General features: G+C 38.2%; 1 protein-coding gene across 5 annotated transcripts in view; it reads right to left on the reverse strand.

Moving 5' to 3' along the window:
* GRM1 (glutamate metabotropic receptor 1) overlaps positions 1-18,886 on the reverse strand; it is a 194,739-nt gene that overhangs the window by 33,034 nt on the left and 142,819 nt on the right. For all 5 annotated transcript variants that reach the window (XM_039569366.1, XM_039569367.1, XM_039569368.1 and 2 more), the window contains exons 5-7: positions 12,454-12,700; positions 6,349-6,517; positions 4,336-4,462 (exon numbers count right to left, since the gene is read on the reverse strand). In XM_039569366.1, the coding sequence (XP_039425300.1) occupies positions 4,336-4,462; positions 6,349-6,517; positions 12,454-12,700 (543 nt within the window). The remainder of the gene's footprint in view (positions 1-4,335; positions 4,463-6,348; positions 6,518-12,453; positions 12,701-18,886) is intronic.

The following is an 18,886-nucleotide window of genomic DNA, read 5'->3' on the forward strand; positions in this document are numbered from 1 at the left end:
AATTCCCTTGGAAAAGCCAAACCCACAGAATATGCATGCCTTCAAACAAAAACTGGAAAGACTCTCCTTTCTGACTAGTACAGATGTGCAAACATAGGTATCTGTTAAGATGGTGCTTAACTGCTCTCTCCCACGCTCAAGTTTAAGGAATCTCTGGGTATCTTCCTCACTGTGCTGAAGAAGTAATACCAGCAATAAACATTACAGAGAAAATAAAATCATTTGTGTTAATAAGATGTTATGGTTGTGAAGCTGTTATGGAAAACCTTCATTCTGGCATTTTCTAATTTCTGTTCTTCACTTAGTAGTTCCAAAATGCTTTTAAAATGTTTCTTTATCCCAAGGGAAGTATCCATGGCCTCTTCTACTTCTTGTTTCTGTCCTCCTCCAGTTTCCCTAGGACACAGCTCACCTTTTCTGCCTTTCCCCCACCTCTCAAGTATCTTTCCTGCCAGTCCCTCATCATCACTGCCTCAGTTCCCCTTACAGTTCAGTTTTTTCTAGCCACCTCTCCACCCAGATGTCTTCATCAAAACCGCTGGTCCAGATTTTCTCATCCTGGCCTGGCTGCTCATAAACTCTGCCTATCTGAGTTGTTGGACATGCCTGAAAAGAACAGGGAGGAGATGGTAATGTCAGCAAGCTTGTGAGAGAGGCATTTTTTCCTCTCAGTTTTGCTGCTAAATCTTAACAAGGGCCCTGATGTTGTGATGGGCTAAAGTCATGCTCAGTCCCTTCCTCCTCAGTGTGGAGTATATCTGCAGAAACCACCTATGAACTAAAAGCTTCTGAGTCCCATCGTTTTGCCTAATTTATATGCATCTTCCATGGGGTGACACAAAACTACCAACAGATACCTCTGCTGTAATGTAGGTACCTGTACTGTAATGTAAAGTCCTTCCTTCCAAATAATAGAGAAGTAAGCCAAGGTATGGATCGGGGTTGAACAGTTTTACTGTAACCTCATTTTGAGAAACAGAAGGAGAAAAAATGGTTTTTGTTGAAATTAAAAAAAAAAAAAATCAGCCCAAGGCAAAGTCCTGACATGGAAAATTTCTGCTTGAACTTTTAATATCTGCCAATGTCATATGAACTGAAAGAAGGTCTTATGATTCTGTACACTTTGTCTCAAAGAATGCCAAGCTGACTTAAGTACAGGTGGTGTTGTTACACATGCTTGTAACATCAAAAACAGTAGAAATTGTAGCCGTAGCACCAGAGGTCTTATTTTATAAAGAAAATATAATAAAATACAAAGAAAACTTTATAAAGAAAATTATAAATTAAGAAAATTATAAATTATAAAGTGGCCTCTGGAACCACATTGAGACTGAAGGAGGATACCCAGGAAATTGTGCACACATTAAAAAACAAAACAAAACAAAACAAAACAAAGAGAAAAAAAAAAAAAAAAAGCCCCCACAGCAACTAACCCAAACCTCAAAAAAATCAGAGCAAAAGCTTCACAGTTAAATTTTCTGGTAAAAATATGTCTGGTAGTTTTCATGCACTATTTTCCCTGCATTTAACGATGAATAATTCCCAAGATCAAAAGGCTAATAATTTTTTTTATTTTTATATTCATAGTGCAAAGCTAATAAGAGAATCTGTTATGTTTTCTGGGGTCATTAGCACATCCCAGGTAACTGACGGCCCCAAAACCTTATGATTATTTTCATAAGTCTGTAAAACTTCTTATCCTATCTTGTATTATTGCTTATTTAAGGTGTTTTTTGTAAATTGAGTTTACTAGCTTGACATTCATCCTTTTTACATTATATTCTGGTACTATAAAAAATTTCTCTTGGCACAAGGTCTAAGGTACTGGCTTGAGTGACTATTTCTCAGGTAAGATTTTCATCATCTGTGATGAGAAATCCTTTGTGTCTGCTGAGTCCACTTCACTGAATTCATATGTAGGGGAAGCCAACTAAAAAAAATTGTGTACATTTAAAAATAAAATTAAAATGTCAAGAAGTGATTGCTGAGCAACAGAGACTGTTTTCAAATGGAGAAAATGAGCACCTTGAAGTGCATGTCTTACAAAATAGTTTAGTATGTGCTTCACGTTTCTTGAAGGGATTAAGGATTTTAGAGCCTCCATCTGTAATGGAAAATGAGTCTAAAACCACATACATGTTTAGCATTTAAGATTTAAGGCAAAGGGAAAAACAATCTGCACTGTGAGATGTTACCGTCTGTGTCTAGATGCTATGGTGACTGTCAGGGTATGAATACAACACATAAAATAAGCTATAAAAACATGTTTGACAGGAGTCCTGGCAAGAAGAGAGAATTCCAAATTAAATCATACCAATGGTGACTCCCACAAAGTTCAAGAGACAGAGTTTATCTAGATAAATCACCCTCTTCTAAAGATTAGGATGGCATCAGCTTCCCTTCACAGCTTTGGACTTTGTAGTATAGTTCAAGTAAATCAATTTTAGGGGTTAAAAAAAGAAGGTTTTTTCTTCAATAAGACAGACTGAAGAAGCTGTGCAGGAGCAGACTGCCATTTCAATGTTCTCTAGGAAATAAGTTGATGGCTATGCTGTCATTTGGCTGACGTTACTGTGATTTTAGAACAGCAGCAGTCCAGTCTCCTTGCTGAGAAGAAACACAAATCAGCAGGTCATCTACTGATTTCATTAAAAGTTAATAGATTGCAACATGCCCCGGAGATTTTTTCCAGCACTGATTCTTTCCGCAACTCTTTTCAGCAGTGCCTGTCATTTCGACATGACCCCTTTTGAGCCACTTTAAGCAGCTGGTAGCACTGAACCATATTACCTCAAGTGCATATTGATCTCTCACCAGGTTCTTGTTCTGGCTTCTTTTTAATCGCTAAGTTCTCTTTTCTTCCCTGAAGAGAAGATATGAACAATTCTGTGAACCTCCAAGATCAGCAAAAGCTGGTTGTCTATGGATATCTGCTTTAAAATTAGCAGACACTGGTGTCCTAGGGGCAGGAATTAAATATGAGCTTTTCCAATGGTCAGGACACTTATGAAGGGTTCTGTGGATTTTTTGGTTTCTATTATTACCAGATGTTTTTCTGTAATTTGGGCCCTTACAGAATGTATTTTTCATTAACTCCTCTCCCTACAACCCACTGACATGAAACTTGAAGGGTCTGAATGATCACTGAGATTTCTGTATCCTGGCAAGTCTGTTTGTAGGTTCAGCTGCACACCAGAGCAGGGTCAGGGCAGGGTGGTGGGAGTGGGAGGTACGGGATATAGACATTTACACATACATTTTGGGCCATAACCATAACTTATTTTCCATAGAAAAGCAAGACAGACAATGGGTCATGTTTCCCAGTCTCCTGTGATTAAGAGAATATTTTTACCCAGAGAAGTGGCTAGCTTTCACTCTCAAAATGCATCCTCTGAGAGCTCATTTGGCTTCAGTGACTAGCTTGAAGTATCTCATAGAACAATTTAATCAAACTTTGAGGATTTTGTCTACGTGCTAAATGTTGCAGCAACATCTAGCTGCCAGCCAGTCATGGTAAATGACAAAGATGTGATAAGTTGCATATTTGATCTTTGGCTAGGGTGATCAGGTTGTTTCTCTGATTGCTGGCATCCAAGATTTGCAGAGGTGACATGGGGCAGAGGTGCCTCTAGTCATTCACAGTGATACAAAGCAAATGCTAAGGTCAGGGTGATGCTTCTCAATGTGTTGTAGCTATTTTTTGGGGGTAATGGTTGCTTCGAAGCTCAGAGCAGGTGTGGAAGTTGACCTTCACAAGTAAAAAATAAACAGAAGGATGCCACAGCGTGCAACTCATCCAAAGCATATACACAAGGGAGACCAATTCTAACCCTTTCTAGGCAACTTTTCTCAGGATTTTGTTGAAATTCCTCTTGCTGATGGGTGCAGTGAGAATGGTCTTTACACCAAACAAGAGTCCAGTAATCGGTTACTGAAGGTCCTGAAATCCCAGGTAAAGTGCTACTAACTGCATGGTAAAATGATCAGAAAAGCATACCAAATCAATATGACAAGAATGAACTGAACACTTGATAGTCACTGCTAAATTGCAGCAAATGCTGCTGAGTTCATTAGCAGTCTTAGCAGCTTTATTAATACTTGTGCTAAATGAAGGAAAGGAACAGACAGACTATAACATTTCTTCTTGGCAGAAATTTTGCTGTATGTATTGTCTCTGCTGTTGCACTAATCCGAAAGACACCCTAAACTGCACTGGAACATTTGTCCAAGTATGTACCTTTAATATGTCTGCACGCTGCCATCTTACTGTCCTGCACACGGCGTTCTCCTTGTGCCCTGTAGAAAGGGAATGTGTTTGGAGGGACACATCCCTACCTGTCAGGTCAGCATTCGGCCACCAGCCAAGCTCACAGGCTTTACACGTGAATTCATCCTGAACAAATTCATTCTCCTTGCAAGCAGTGCAAATCCAGCAGCAGCTCACTTCTCCTTTCCTGATCACCTGCAATCCAAAATACATCCTCAGTTCTGATCCTCTATCAGACAACAAAGAAGCACACACCACCACCCCCCAGCAAACACATAACACATACAACTGTTTAAAATATGACAGGATTCCTGTGTATGGCACATTTCAAACAGCTAGAAAACATGAATAATGATTTTGTATCTATTCCTGCATGTTAAAATTTGTGCTTAGGAGTTCAAGGATAACCTCTGGGGATGATTTTATTTTGTTTTGGGGAAAGCAGTTCTGAGTTGAAAGTACAAAACCATTTTCCCTCTGGTACAGAGGCAGGGTGAATGTCATATTTTCAATCAAACGTCAGGTTTTCTCTGTGAGATGGCAGAGGTCAGGACAAGTAGCTCAGCCCATGCTTAATATATATTGCATAGTAAAAAGCAGTAAACAAAGTCAAAGTTTAGAATAAAGAGTAATTCATGCATATAAATACATATATATATATATACACGTGTACACACAAGCACAATCACATACACATAAATTCCAATTTATGTTGAAGTCTCTTTAGGGCTCTTTACACAAGCGTAAATAGAAATTCAGACAAGAGCAGATTACAAAGCATCCTGCTAAACGAAAGTATTGGGTTCTAGCAGAAAAAAAACATTAAGCAGTGACCAACCTCATGCTTCACAACAGCTTTTTTAAGGACAAATGTCCCTGAAAATGTTCTTTCTTTGCTGTGAGGGCTGCTAAATGTAATGATCCAATGCTGAGAAGATTATTTCCTTGTCTTGATTCCTAGTTTCATTACCCTGAGGCTGAAAGGAAGATTAAGGATATCTCCAGTTTCTAAGGCTCTGACAAAGACTCTGGCCTTGTTTGCCAGGAAGGAGGAATCCAGCCTTCTCTTCCAGATCTTCCTATCCATCTATATGCAGAGAGAAGTACAGTAGTGAAATGCAAATGTTTGTTTTATTGAATACTGGCTTTGTGGGCTTTTTTTTGTTAACATTTCCTCCTGCAGTCTGTGGAGAGAGTCCAATAGACTTCAAAGAGAGCTGAAGCTGGCATTTTGTATGCATGGTGTTTACATATACACATATACACAAACTGCACAATCTCAAAAACAGGGAAAAGATGTTTGGGAGGGTAGTAAATACCAATAATGTTTCTCCTCCAAGTTTGTTGAGTATGTCACTGTGCCTTTGCCAAATCATCAATCGCTTATTGCTTAGAGTAGCAAAATAGAAATAAAAAGCTGCAAATGTGCTTATTAAATGTAAACAGAAAAGAGGTCTGCTCTAATGAGATTTTGCTGAATGGGCTTCTTGCCATTTTAAACTTAATGCATCCATACCATTTTGATAGTAGTGAAACATGTCTATATGTCATCCAGACATGACTGGTAGCAAATTATTCATAGCCTGATGCAAGTGCTACTCTTTGGTGAACATAGAGTGATTTCATTTGTGTTTCCATTCCTCCTGTTGTGAACATGAGATACAAACAGGCGTGGGGGGGTTTTATTTTTTTTTCAACTTTTCCTTGCAGGTGTTATTGCTGGAACAAAATACTGGATTCCCGTGGGTCACGATATTTTCAAGATCAGCCCCCAAGTGAATCACAGCTACTGAATGTTGTAGGCAATGACTAAGTGAAAATCTTTCTCACATAAGGTGAAATTCAAATTCTGTCACATTAGAAGATTCTGCATCCCTACAAAGAGTAATTTTAGAAAACATGGGCCTGGATATGGTATCATTAAAGAAAGATGTTAATTTAGGAGTCTTTCTACAGTTTTGGCTTTCCTGAACGAAAGGAAGTCCTACCAATTGGCTTGAAAGAAGCTTGCTTGGGTTTAGGGAAAAACACTGACTAGATATTCATATTTCTATAGCAGAAAGTAATTGTCTGAGGCACACCTTAATCTGGCCCTTCAGGCAAGGCTCGCTGCACACCGATCGGACCATTCCGCTCTTATTCATCTGAATTCTGTAGTCGTCAATGTTGAGCACGCCCTCGTGCCAGGTCCCAATGAGGACGTAGTCGTAGCGGTTGGGCTCTATGTACTGCAGGTTCATGATGTCATACCTGAAAGGAAAAAAGAGTGAGTCACTCTCCTGCAACATAAAGGACAAAAATTTACCTCACTCTTCTCCTTCTGCTCTAAATATTCATGTTATCTCTTAATACCAGGGACTTGGTTTTCACAAAAACCCCAGATCCTGTAGGATTTGCAGCAGAATCACAGGAAATGTCAGCTCTGATTGACACACAACTGCTGATTGCCTGCCTTGCATAAAACTGTGGGAAAAATTTTGTGTGTCCAGGAAGAACTGCACACCAAAGACAGTAAACTCTGCTAAAGATGCACATGTAGGCAATATCTGGATGCCGTGTTTTCAAAAAATTTGTCAATAGGTCTTTAACCTTCACTTGGTGTCTCCACGCAGGCTGGTTGTAGTATAGCCCTTGCTGGATGCTCTTAAGTAGAAATGCTCAAACCAACTGAACTGGTTTGCCGTAAGTTAACTGTAAGCTCTAAGTTCAACCATTCATATTATGTAGCCCAGTGATTCTGTCAGGAAAAATTAGCACCTCAGTCACTACAGTAACTTCCTCACCTAGGCAAGCAGGAGAGCACTTCCCAAGGCTAAGGTAAGGGAAGCATAAAGAACTGCTACAATAAACATCCGGCCTCTACCATTGCCTTCAGTGTGTTGGACCTGGTGTGTGCACATCCCTTATTGATAATTATTCTATTCATTCTTTTACTCCACAGAATGTGGCTTGTTTCTTAGTATGAAATAAGCAAGAATGAAAGAATGAATGTTGGAGCACACAGAGGAAGAACAAAAAATGAGGCTAAACCTACAGCCTGGTCTCTTAAGATGAGAAGGGGGAGGACTTTGTTTAATAAATGACCGGAGAAAGAGCATGGAGAACAAGGAATCAGCATTGGAACTGAAAATAACAAAGCATCTTCTATTTTCCAAGCCTGGGATTTACTGCCTTGCTCTTCTGTAATGGATTGCCTCAGTCTCTGGAGATAAAAATCTTTTGTTTATAATGGGTGTTGCTAATCTGTGCATTAAGAATGCTTTAAGAATGAAAGGTAAGGTAAGCAAATTATGAGCCATAAATAAAATTGGGATGTTTGGTTGTGAGCAAAGAGAGACATCTATTTCTTTCTTTTCCATTTTGAGGTTCAAACATGCAAAATTTCAACTCTCTCTGCACTTCACAGAGGGAAGAGGTGCCAGAATTATTCTCTAGGGTAGAGCAGAGTAATTTTCTTAACTAAGTCTTTGGGTTTCTCTAGTTAAAGATGATTTACAGAAATGCATATTTACAGCTGTAATTAGACCTCAGTGTTGCAAATATGCATGCTCAGTTAATGCCAGTGCCACTGCAGAGCTCCACTGGTTCACATGTGAAAACGGATCCCTGCCACTGAGTTCAATGGAGCTCCAAGCAGGAGGCAGCTCCATTGGTTGGCAATTGGCCACTAATCAAGGCATTGCTTAGGAAAAGGGCAAATTTCAAATTCATTAGTGAACAATTACTTCTCATATCCCAGTTCTTCTAAAGGAAGTGCCTAAAAAAAGAAATTCTGTTTCCAGGCTTGTGAAGAATTAAGATAGCAAGAAGCAGTGAGAGTCAGGCATTTCATAATGGATACTCAACAGACAGGAGTAAAACTCAGCAGAAATGTACATGCCTCTTCCTAGCAAGGAAAATGTACTTGGATTTTAGTTTGACCATATATTAGACTGATACAAAATCAGTTACTCTGGGCTGGAAAATTAATTCAGGAAGGGGAATAGAAGATTACTAAAACCTCATATTCCCTTAATGGAATTTTTGAGCCTGCACACACTGTTTTCATTTTTACAAAAATACATTATGAGGCACAGAGTGACATTAATGCAATATCAATTAAGAGTTTCTTCTGTGTTCTTGTAACACTATTCTCCTTCCTATAGGTTACCTGTCAAAGAATAAAGTAGGTAGATTAAAAGCTCTTACACAGTCTTGCATTATGACAAGTTGTAGTACAATGTTTGCAGCTTTGATATGCAGCTTGAATTTTAAGTGGAAAAATGTGGTCTATCAAATACACTTGGTATATGGAGATGTGCTTAAGTTCTTTATCCTTTCCTTCTTAATGAAAAATCTGTGCTTAGAGCAAGGAAAAGTTCAGTGCTGGAATACCTCCTCCCATCCCCTTGCTCACATATGTACAACTTTAATAATTTTGAGCTGTGTCCATGCTAAAAATTATGATCCCAAAAGAAGTGGGTTTGATGAGAGTTGTGAAGCTCTCAGAGAGTGAGACTTCTTGGAGGCAGTTGTATTTGACACACACATGGCAGAATTTAAAGAAGCCATTAAAATATTCTGCAGGTAAGAAAATTAATCCTTTTAATAGAAATGCAAGCTCTCTGGTGTATTGGGAAATGATGTGACCCAATAGGTAGTGTCATATGAACAAGTTACTTGTAAGGCAAGCCAGAATATTAGTCAGCTGGTCACAGGAACACTCTTACTCTAGTTAATCTGAGACAGCTGAAGTTACCTTTTTCCAAAGCCATAATACCAGACTGGTACTGATGTTTGCTATCCTGGAAGTCAGGGTGTAAAAGAGCAATGCTGAGCAATGCTGGGATGTAAATGAAAGAAAAAAACACCCATGAATTCAAACTCCAAAACAGAAATGCATATTTGAAAAAAAAAGAGATCATTTACGTTCAAGTTTTAAGGCTTTGCATAAGGCAAAATTTGATTACTTACTCAAAGCATTGGCATTGGTAGCATTGGCAGCATTGTCATGACTGAAGCCAGAACAGTTACTGGAAATTTTGAACTAAATAAACTTACATGGTTCTAAGCACAAGTCTAGTTAAGACAAAATGTTAGTTAGGTGAAATATTCCTCTTAGTTTGTGAACTTCAGCATTTCTCCACATATCAAAGGTCCATTGTAGGGACTGAAATTTCTCCTGCGTATTGTCAAAAAGCATTTTATGGTCAGAGGTGTATGCAAATCGTTGTTCTAGAGAGGTAAGGGTCTTCATACCAGCCACAAGGTAAAAGGAGGCAATTATCTAGAATAGACCAGAGCTAAAAAGGTATCTCTGTATCCCAGAGAAGGATGTTGTGTTGACTATTGCATCCTTCACATCTTCTCCAGCCATTTCTGGAAATTTGAGTGATATGATTGCTACAGAGAAAGGAAATGGGAGCTACTCAATGAAAGTAAAAAGTGCAGCAAATTTACTAGCATGTTCTTAATGACAGTATAGCAAGCACATACAGTTGTGTTTCCAGAGTTACATCCACGTCATTTTTTCCCAGAGGCAGCACAGTCAGCTAAATGACTGCATTTGTGCCCTTCCAATAAAAGTTTGCTTCATATTTCTGCATAAGAGATCTTCAAAGAAAAGTTTCTTCACAGAAGAAATACACCTTTGACAACATGCTTTGTGTCTTCTAATCTCATTTTGATAAAACCTTGAAACGATTAATTGAGCCTGAGAGAGAAAAAGAATTGTATCTAAACAAATGGTTAAGGTTTCCTGAAGCTGCAAGGGTTTCAAAACAGGAGATTATGGGAGTGCCAGACAAACATAACTACAGGTAACTCTATCTGCTCCACCCATGATTGCAATTAGGAGTTTGTGAGAGTCAGCTCCTTGAAGAACCTCACAGATTTTGAAAATTATGAGAAAGGTTGCTGTCTTCTAAGAAGGAATATTATCCCACCTTTTGAAGTTGCTTTGTTCACATGATTCGAGGGCAGGATATCTAAAAACTTTTTACACATATGTGTGACATTCTTGCGCTGGCATAGAAAAGCCAAAAACTAGGAAATTTCATAGCAGGCTGACCTTGGTATATTTAGGTGTTTCTGTGGTGTTTATCTTTCCATTTTGCTGAGATTCAAAAACTCTTTTGAGCATTGACACAGTGCTATGGACTGTTCACTGATCCACAAAGAGACTTTCCACAAGAAGCTGTGGAAACACTACAGCCAATCTGAAGCTACAGACAATTCTGTTAAACTACTGCTGGCATACAATGATCTGGCAGACTGCAGATCAAATTTCATGTACACATAACCATTCTCTGATATGATATTGCCCATGTCATAAATGCCACAGATTGATCCAACGATTACAGAATGAATAACAAAAAGGTTAATTGAATTTCCTTGCCCAAACTTGCTAGCTCCAGCTGTGAAAATATAAATGAGGAACAACAACCAAAAAAACCCCCTACCTAAAATAACCTATCAAATTCTAGGTAGGCCAGGGAATCAAGAAAAATGAACCTTGCTGTAGACCAAAATGATGGATGGAATAAATTCTATCATTCTGGCATACTCAGAGAAATATCCTGATATAAACTCTCATATGTTTTGAATTCAGCAGCTGTTCAATCTAATTCTATGCTTGGTACTGATGAGAGTTGTGAAAATGCTCTTGGGTGACAAAATAATAACTAAGAAATAGGCTAAAATTAGAAAATTACATCTAAATATCAAACCAAATAGCTAACAGACAGAAAATGCAGATATGCAAAGTTGGAGTAATGCTTTTATGGACACAAATAGTGTGCAAAAAGCATAAAGCTACACTAAGCAGTAATTTCTCTGTATTATCTAAATTATATGTGCAAAGACTTGATTTATGCATTTGTGTCGATAAGTATGGGTTCGAATGTAAGCGAATTGCTTGCTTCTGCTTTCAAAGGCTGACCAAACTGATCTGTATCTTTGACTAAAAGAATCAACACTGACTAGCTTTTTATTACTAATTAAATGTAATGAACTGTTTAAATGTATATACTGTTAAAATATGACAATAGGAAAAATATAACACTATAGAAAATGGTAAAACATTGGCCGCTTTTGCTAATAAAGCCTAGTAATAGAGATAAGAGTTGCTTTAAGACCTCTGTGTCTTATGAATACTCTTTGGAGGCAGGAAAAGACATGAAAACTCCTGTTTGGTCCAGAGCCCTCACTTTGTGTGGTGTTGGCACTCAGATGCACTTATGCAATAAGCCCAAAGATGGAGTGAGAGAGTCTTTTATAACACTCTAATAACTCAGTAGGAAAACAAAATTCAGTGAAGCAATCCTTGAGTAGGTTTCAATTCATAATGAATTTTGTACTTTGGCAGCTGAATTAAATGTATTTATAAAACAGAAAACAAACAAACAAACAAAAAAATCCACGTGTTAAAATAGTTTAACAGAACCCACAAAACTAAATGAAAGGACAGCTCTCTGTCAGTTTGCTCCCATAAGAGAAACAAAGGTGACATCCAAGTCCACAAAGGTGCTGCCTTACCTACTGCTTGGGTACATCCTGAGTCTGCTAGAGGGGCTAGACAACAGCAGCTGCCACAGCTGGGACCAGACCCCAGATGAGTGAAACACAGAAACTTCTACCAACCCCCCCCCCATCATTTGTCCTGCTCTACACAGACCTATCTTTAAATTCTGGGACTGGTCTGATTGTATTTGGAGTGAAACAAGTTAAGGAGATCATACAGGAGCTTACCAATCAACACTAAATAGTCTCTGGCAAGGTTTCAGCAGAGCTCCAATTGGAAAAGGATGTGCTCCTCCCTTTAAAACCATGGCAGGTAAATGCTTCATTAAATTCCAATAATTTGTAATAGGCTTTATACATACTAAAACCCTGGTGCTGAGCCCCAGTAGTACCTTGCACACCAGAAGTCTGTGAGTTACAAGGTCATCTCCTTTTACAAGGATTGATTACAAGATTGATTTTACAAGGTTTGTCATCTCCTAAAACACTAGAAATTTATAGGCTATACTGTAGTTCCTGTCCCAATATAAGATACCATGTGTTACCAGTGTTATTTCTGGCTGTGGGAAAGACTGGTCCATGCTTTATGTTTCAGCAAAACAGCCAAAGAAATCTACACCACCAAATGCAGTAACATTCCCACTTCCCACCCTCTGGTTTAATTAGTAGAGAAGAGACCTCTTTACCTTCCAGGAGCATCTCCCTTTTCATCAAACCAAACTTCTTCTCCAGAAACACCAATGAATGAGGATTTGAGGAGGAACTCCAAGAGCTTGCTGCCGTCAATTGGCTTCATAGCATCACACAGTCCAACATGTCCAGGGCAAAGGGAATGATGCATATTTTGTAGCCCGTAAGCCATAGCGTATATAGCATTGATGACAAATCCCATTTTACTGTCCTGCACATAATTTTCTTCTAGGCTCTCATTGCCTACAACAGTAAGAAAAAAAGTGCTGTTAGAAACAAAGACGAAATGACATGAAAATATGAAAAAGCAATGACACATAAAAAGAGATTTCCTTATTTCTCTGATAAAGCTTTAGAGGCATAAGCAAGGTTCCAGTCAGGGATTTAAAATAAATAAATAAATAAATCACTTCCCCACCACTACCCCAGAAATCTTGAATTCATTGAAAGTTAAATGCTCCATGAGAAAGCACCCATTTAATCACGTTGTCATCGTTCGTTTGTTATTTTTTGATTTTTTGCTTGTCATTCCACAATATTCTTTATTTTAGGGAAGGTTAATCAAGATAGATTTCAGCTGGAAGTATTTATAAAAGTGATTTCCTTGCAAATTTGACTTTTTTTACATTTGAAGTTTTTTTTTTTTAAATCTCATGTTTTTGAGGATCAAGATAGCAATGTCCCTTTCAGTGTTAACAAGTAAACAATGTAAATCAGCATCACTTCTCGAGTTATCAGAAAGAGTAATTTTAGTTAAAAGTAGCAGTAGATACACAACTGCTACAGAAAGTCAGCCCAAGTTTGTTGTACTGAGTTTTTGTGTAACTGCAGCCTGAGCGGACATTGAAGTCTCCTCCTTTGATCAGAAACAATGTGGCAGTGAAGGTTTTCTCTACACGTAGGTTTTCCCTCTGACCTGCAGGTGGGCTGGCAATGTCATGGGTGCTGTTTTTCGTCTGCACTTCCCATCAGACCCCGCTGGGTCCTGGGCTGCGCCCTGCTTGCCATCTGCCAGCCAAACTGCTGCAGAACACTGCCAGCGCCGTCCCCAAGGCACTGCAGACCTGTGCTGCATAGTCCTGAGGCAGCTGGAGGTAAGGAACCTCCTTATCTTCTGTCTTTCCCCTAGTCATTCAGTCACAATGTACTCCAAACTGCAAGTCGCTTTTATCTGGAGGCCTCCCACGTTACTTGATGTTTAGCAGGCAATTGCAATCCAGTCTCTGTTATTTTGTCTCAGTAACACCTTGTGTATACCAGGAAAGTAGGATGTGTGAGAGACTAGGTGTTAACTGACACTCCTTGAATCCAGGTTGAAGAAGATATTTGTTATTTTAATATGATGAAAGGAGGTAAAAATCTACAAGTTCACCAAAACTTTCAAGTTAAAAAATAGTTCCTTACCCTAATGTAGATATGATATGGCTTTCAAACCAAACCATGAAGACTGTCCTTACATTTATCATTGGAAAAGGCTCTAATTTGGTAGGTCTTCTCAGTTTCTTCGCCCTAAAACTCAGAAATTTCAGCTGGGAATTCACTGAATTCTCTGACAGCAGAGATCCCAAATGCAGGGATGTCTATCTTGCTTTCTCTGGGTTGCATTGCAGCTGGGCAAGAAAATTTTGCCTCAGTAACTATTTTGCAGATGAGCTGAACATAGCAAACAGATGTGTTGGTGAATTTAAAATGCTTTGTGAATATAGCATAATCTGACTGAATGAGTTCATGTGCTTCTCACTGCTATATATTCACCACCAGCACCACCAAGCAAGGAGCAGCTGAAGAAATTCTTTCCAGAGGCAAGGTATCTGCCTCTTTCTTTGTGAGAGAAGGTTCACAGCTCCCATTCAAATCACCAACCACCAATCATGAAACCAACACCTTTCAGATTCATGCTGAGAAACACAGAAAGAATAAAAACCTTATATGCAAGATGACAGAACATTTACCCAGGGAAGCAGAAAGTGTGCCTGTGCATGTGCACCCTCACTTGTGTACAGCATAGCCTAGACATCTGTATGCCTGTATATGTTAATATATAGCCTCAAAGTATCTGTTGGTGTGTTTTATCAGCTGATTTGTCCCATAGAATTAGCACACTGTGAATTTATCACTGATTCTGCTTTCTTGTAGCTAGAAAATGAAATTGTTCTCGGTCCCTAAGTGAATGAAAGACAGAAAGAACCTGGGCTTGGCACAGCAGTCCTCTCTTGAGAAGCTTCTGGGCAGTGGGTTGCGGAAGAGATCACAAAAACAGATAGTGCACAGCACTCACAGTCTACTCTTTTGAACCTGAAAGTTTATCTCAGATCTTCCTTTTTAATTAGTTAAAAAAAAGGAGCATAAACATCAGTAAGGCTTGCAGGAGAAAAGGATAGCATCTGTGTGTTTCCTGAGGCAAGCCTTCATGTGGCTGCTGGAGGTAGAAAATGAAATGTAACAGCGCTTGCCAATGTTTAAAAAGAAGCCATTTCCCTTAAGTATGTATTCACTCAGCAAAACATGCTTTGGATTATCATATTTCAATATAATATGCATACTTCCAAAGAGAATAAGTATTTGATGGTGGAAGGATTTGCTTTTGACTATTTTGGTATGAACACCTAAATTAAGGTTGCAAGCATATAGTTCCACACTGCAGAGGTGACTGCCTTAATGTCACCTCTAGAAATAATTGTATTGTAGTGGATAGCAACATGAGAATTGTCTGAATGAATTGTCTCCCAATCAGCAATATAAAAATCCCTATATGTAAATAAGATATTTTCCGGTAAATCCAGAATGAGAAGTCATTCTTTCCCTAAACATGACTTCCTAGAGTCAGAATCCACTTATTTCATTTTCATTGTTATGTCATCAATACATTATGCATTTGAATTTGTAAAATTCACTCAAGACAATCAGTAAGAAATGTGTATGTTTTTAAAACAAAAGAAACCACGTAATTGCATTCAGCCACAGACAAAACAATGTTCACTTAGGTTTCAATAAGGCAAGTTTTCGATAAATGCAAGAATTTTACTATATTTGTCATGGGGCTTCTCTATGAGTTGTATTTTGCCTCAGTAAGTCTTTGAAATGTAATAAAGAGTGAAGCAGAACTCGGAACAGTGAAGCTTTTATTTTTTCTTTGTCTCTCAGCCCTTGGAAGAAAATATCATTGATCTACAAAGACTAATAGAAAAATATTTTGTTAGCTTTCTTCCTTCTTCCTTTTTTTTTTTTTTTATTTTTTTAAATTTTTTTTGAGACCTTAGCTTTTACTAAGCAAAGAAAAATTGTAAGCCTTAAGTCATATGAGTGACTCAAATTAGAACATTAATTTTTGGATGACCTTGAAGAATTCAGGTGTCCTAAATATCAAACTTACTTAATTTTGTATTGGGTGTAATGCAGATCTTCCTTTAATAATTCAAGTTTAACAGCTTCTCAGTAGTCTGGGTCATTTTTTTTTATCACAGTTTTGATTTTAGCCTTTGTTCCTGTCAGTACATCTTGGAGGATGAGGGCATATACACACATACACTACAAATTGGAAAGGAAAAGAAGAAAAAAACAACAAACAAAACCCAACAAAAAATCAGACATCACATCCTGGCTGCACACGACTGAAAAATGCTCCCAAGAGTGCTAAAAGTGATACCACAGTACAGGGGGAAGGAAGGAAGAGAAAACAGTCCAAATTTTCACGAAACTCACTGTTAATCTTTCCATTTACTATTATGCACCTCACAGCTAACTAATACTAGCTTCAGCTAAGTCCTTAGAAGGATCTGAGTGTGAAGCAGCCATGACTTTAGTTTAGTGCTTTTGCTGTGAAATCAACTCTTGAGAGCAGAGAGCGTATTTTGCAAATCCCACTTGACAAACTGAAATAAAGAAAAAATATGCTATTGGAATTATGGCAAGACAAGAGTTACCTTTCCTGTAAAAGTAAAGTTAGGAGATGTCTCTTCATATTCAGTAGAAAACTCACCACCAAGGATTACTTGTTTGCAGTCCTTAGAAAGGTTAGGCCAGGAGAGAATTTGTGATGGAAAGAAATGTAAAAACATTTTCGTTGGGGAATCTGATGAATACCTAGCCAGTTGGCAAATTTTGAGCAAACACAGACATTTGATAAAGAACACAGTCTGTTCACAGATGACTCTTGAGTAGCTTAAAAAGCCAAAATCTCTTCAGCAATATTGTTATAAAGGGTAATATTTCATGTGGAATAGGCAGACAGTTTTATGATTTCCTACGGTCACCTGCTGAATATTTAGGGTCACATAAAAAGTTAGCAACTGTATGAAAACTATCTTCTTTTCAGGTGGTCCTGACAGAGGTATGAAGGTATTAAAATTTGTATATATTGCCTTCTTTATTTGTAGTGGTCCTTTCCAGAATTGCCATGCTTCATGGGTAGGCCAAACGAGATTTTATCTTTGTTGCAAGTTACAACATGGGTGATGATTGCATTCAATGGTGATGGTTGGTAACTTATGCAAAAAAAAAAAAATTCTGGAAGGACAATTGGGGCAAAATTTCGTTGGGAAAATGAAATGAAATAAAATTAATCTCCCTTACTTGGGTTGCATATGCCAAGGAGTAAATAGGGCTCCCCCCAAAAAATGCCATGTATGAACTGGTAGAGCAGTACCCAGGCTCATAGCAAATGTCCATATGTGTTGGACAAATTGTGGAGGCAGGTTTCTTATGCTCCCCTTTAGTCCCAACATACACTGTCTATACCACAGGGTGGCCAAACACTGGAAGAGGCTGCCTAGAGAGCTGGTCAATGTTTCAAGCCTGTCAGCAGTTGGAACCATTTGGACAAAGCCCTTAACAACCTGCTTTAACTCTGGTTCAGGCCCAACGAAACTGAATTAAGAAAACTCCAATGAAACAAAAGAATCCCCAGCAGCTCTGAGAAAATTTCCACATCTTCCTCTGTGCAGGTTTGTGTTGAAATGTGCTGGTGTCATAGCATGTCCTTGCAAAACAATGGAAGTCACATATCTTACAGTGTCTCATGCTAGAGAAGACCTGCAAACTTCAACCACAGCAAATTTGTGTCATAGGATCTTGCAAGAAGCAGGGCAGGATGTCAGCATTTTTGAACTGATCAGTCATTTTAAATCTGGGACCCTAAAGGTAAGAAATAAAGATTATTCTGGAAACTAAATGACACATTAATGGTGATGAACAAACTTAGTTAATGGTGATTTTTGTAAACTTTTAGGATATATGGCTATTAGAAAAATTGGAGCAGTTTTAGTTAGACAGTTAAGTATTTAGTTATGGTTTTATCTTTGTGTACATAGGAGAGAAAATGTAACCAATTCTACATTTCTGTGTTGTCACCAATCCCTTGAAAAATTTTAATTTTTAATTTTATTTAGAACTATAGAATAATTTAGGTTTAAAAAGAATTTTAAGATCATTGAGCCCAACCATTAACCTGACACTGCCAAGTCCACCACTAAACCCTTTAATATCTTTTATGATAGCTAGATTGGGTTCTAGTTGGGCTTTGGCGCTTCTAATTTTCTCCCTGCATAACCTCATGAAATCCTTGTAGTCCTTTTGAGTTGCTTGCCCCTTCACTCAAACACCATAAACTCTCCGGTTTTGACCTGGGTTCCAGCCAAAGATCTCTGTTCAGACAGGTCAGTCTTCTTCCCTGGCTTATCTCTCCGCACATGGTAACATTCAATGATGGCTAATCCTCTGAGAACCATGCCAAACTATGATTGTATAAAATAATTTTTGCAAAGAGGTTCATTTGTTTTAACTCATTTGGCATTATTGATTCAGATGTTTTAGAAATATTGCCAGTTCACTCCCTCTTATATTCTATTTATAGCATCTTTTTACATTATCTAACTTCAAAGATAACAATAAAATTATTTAACAAATTTCACTTCAAGGCACTGAAAAATGAGTAACAGAGATTATAATGTCTCTAAGTGTGATAAGTACAACGATGGTGTGTTTAAAACCTGTGCATCTTTTGTTTTTTTCTCTCCATGTCACTTGTTTGTTAACAAAAACATTCTGATAATTAATATTGTATGGCTGAATGAAATGTGCACATCTTGGGGGTAAAAAGTGAACTTTTGTTCATGCTACTGTACTCATTATGTCCAAAAATAAGTCACAGGCAAAAAGTAATTTATTCTATATGAAAACATCCAAAAACCTCTTCCAGCCCACAATCAAATATACAGTAATAAGAAATTCTGAAGTTTTATTTTCTTATGTAACTGCCTGTTTTCAAAGGCAATTCAAGCTGTAGCTGTCTTCCTATGAGGCAAAGGCCAGGAGATATTATTTGGTGACCAAAACAAGCAGTTGTGGATGAGGGCCACAGGTTCCGCTTGTCGTGGGCTGTCTCAATGACTTTGCTGTCTCTATGTGCATGCTAATGTGACCACCAACAAT

Source organism: Corvus cornix, chromosome 3, assembly GCF_000738735.6.
Source record: "Corvus cornix cornix isolate S_Up_H32 chromosome 3, ASM73873v5, whole genome shotgun sequence".
Classification (NCBI taxonomy): Eukaryota; Metazoa; Chordata; class Aves; order Passeriformes; family Corvidae; genus Corvus; species Corvus cornix.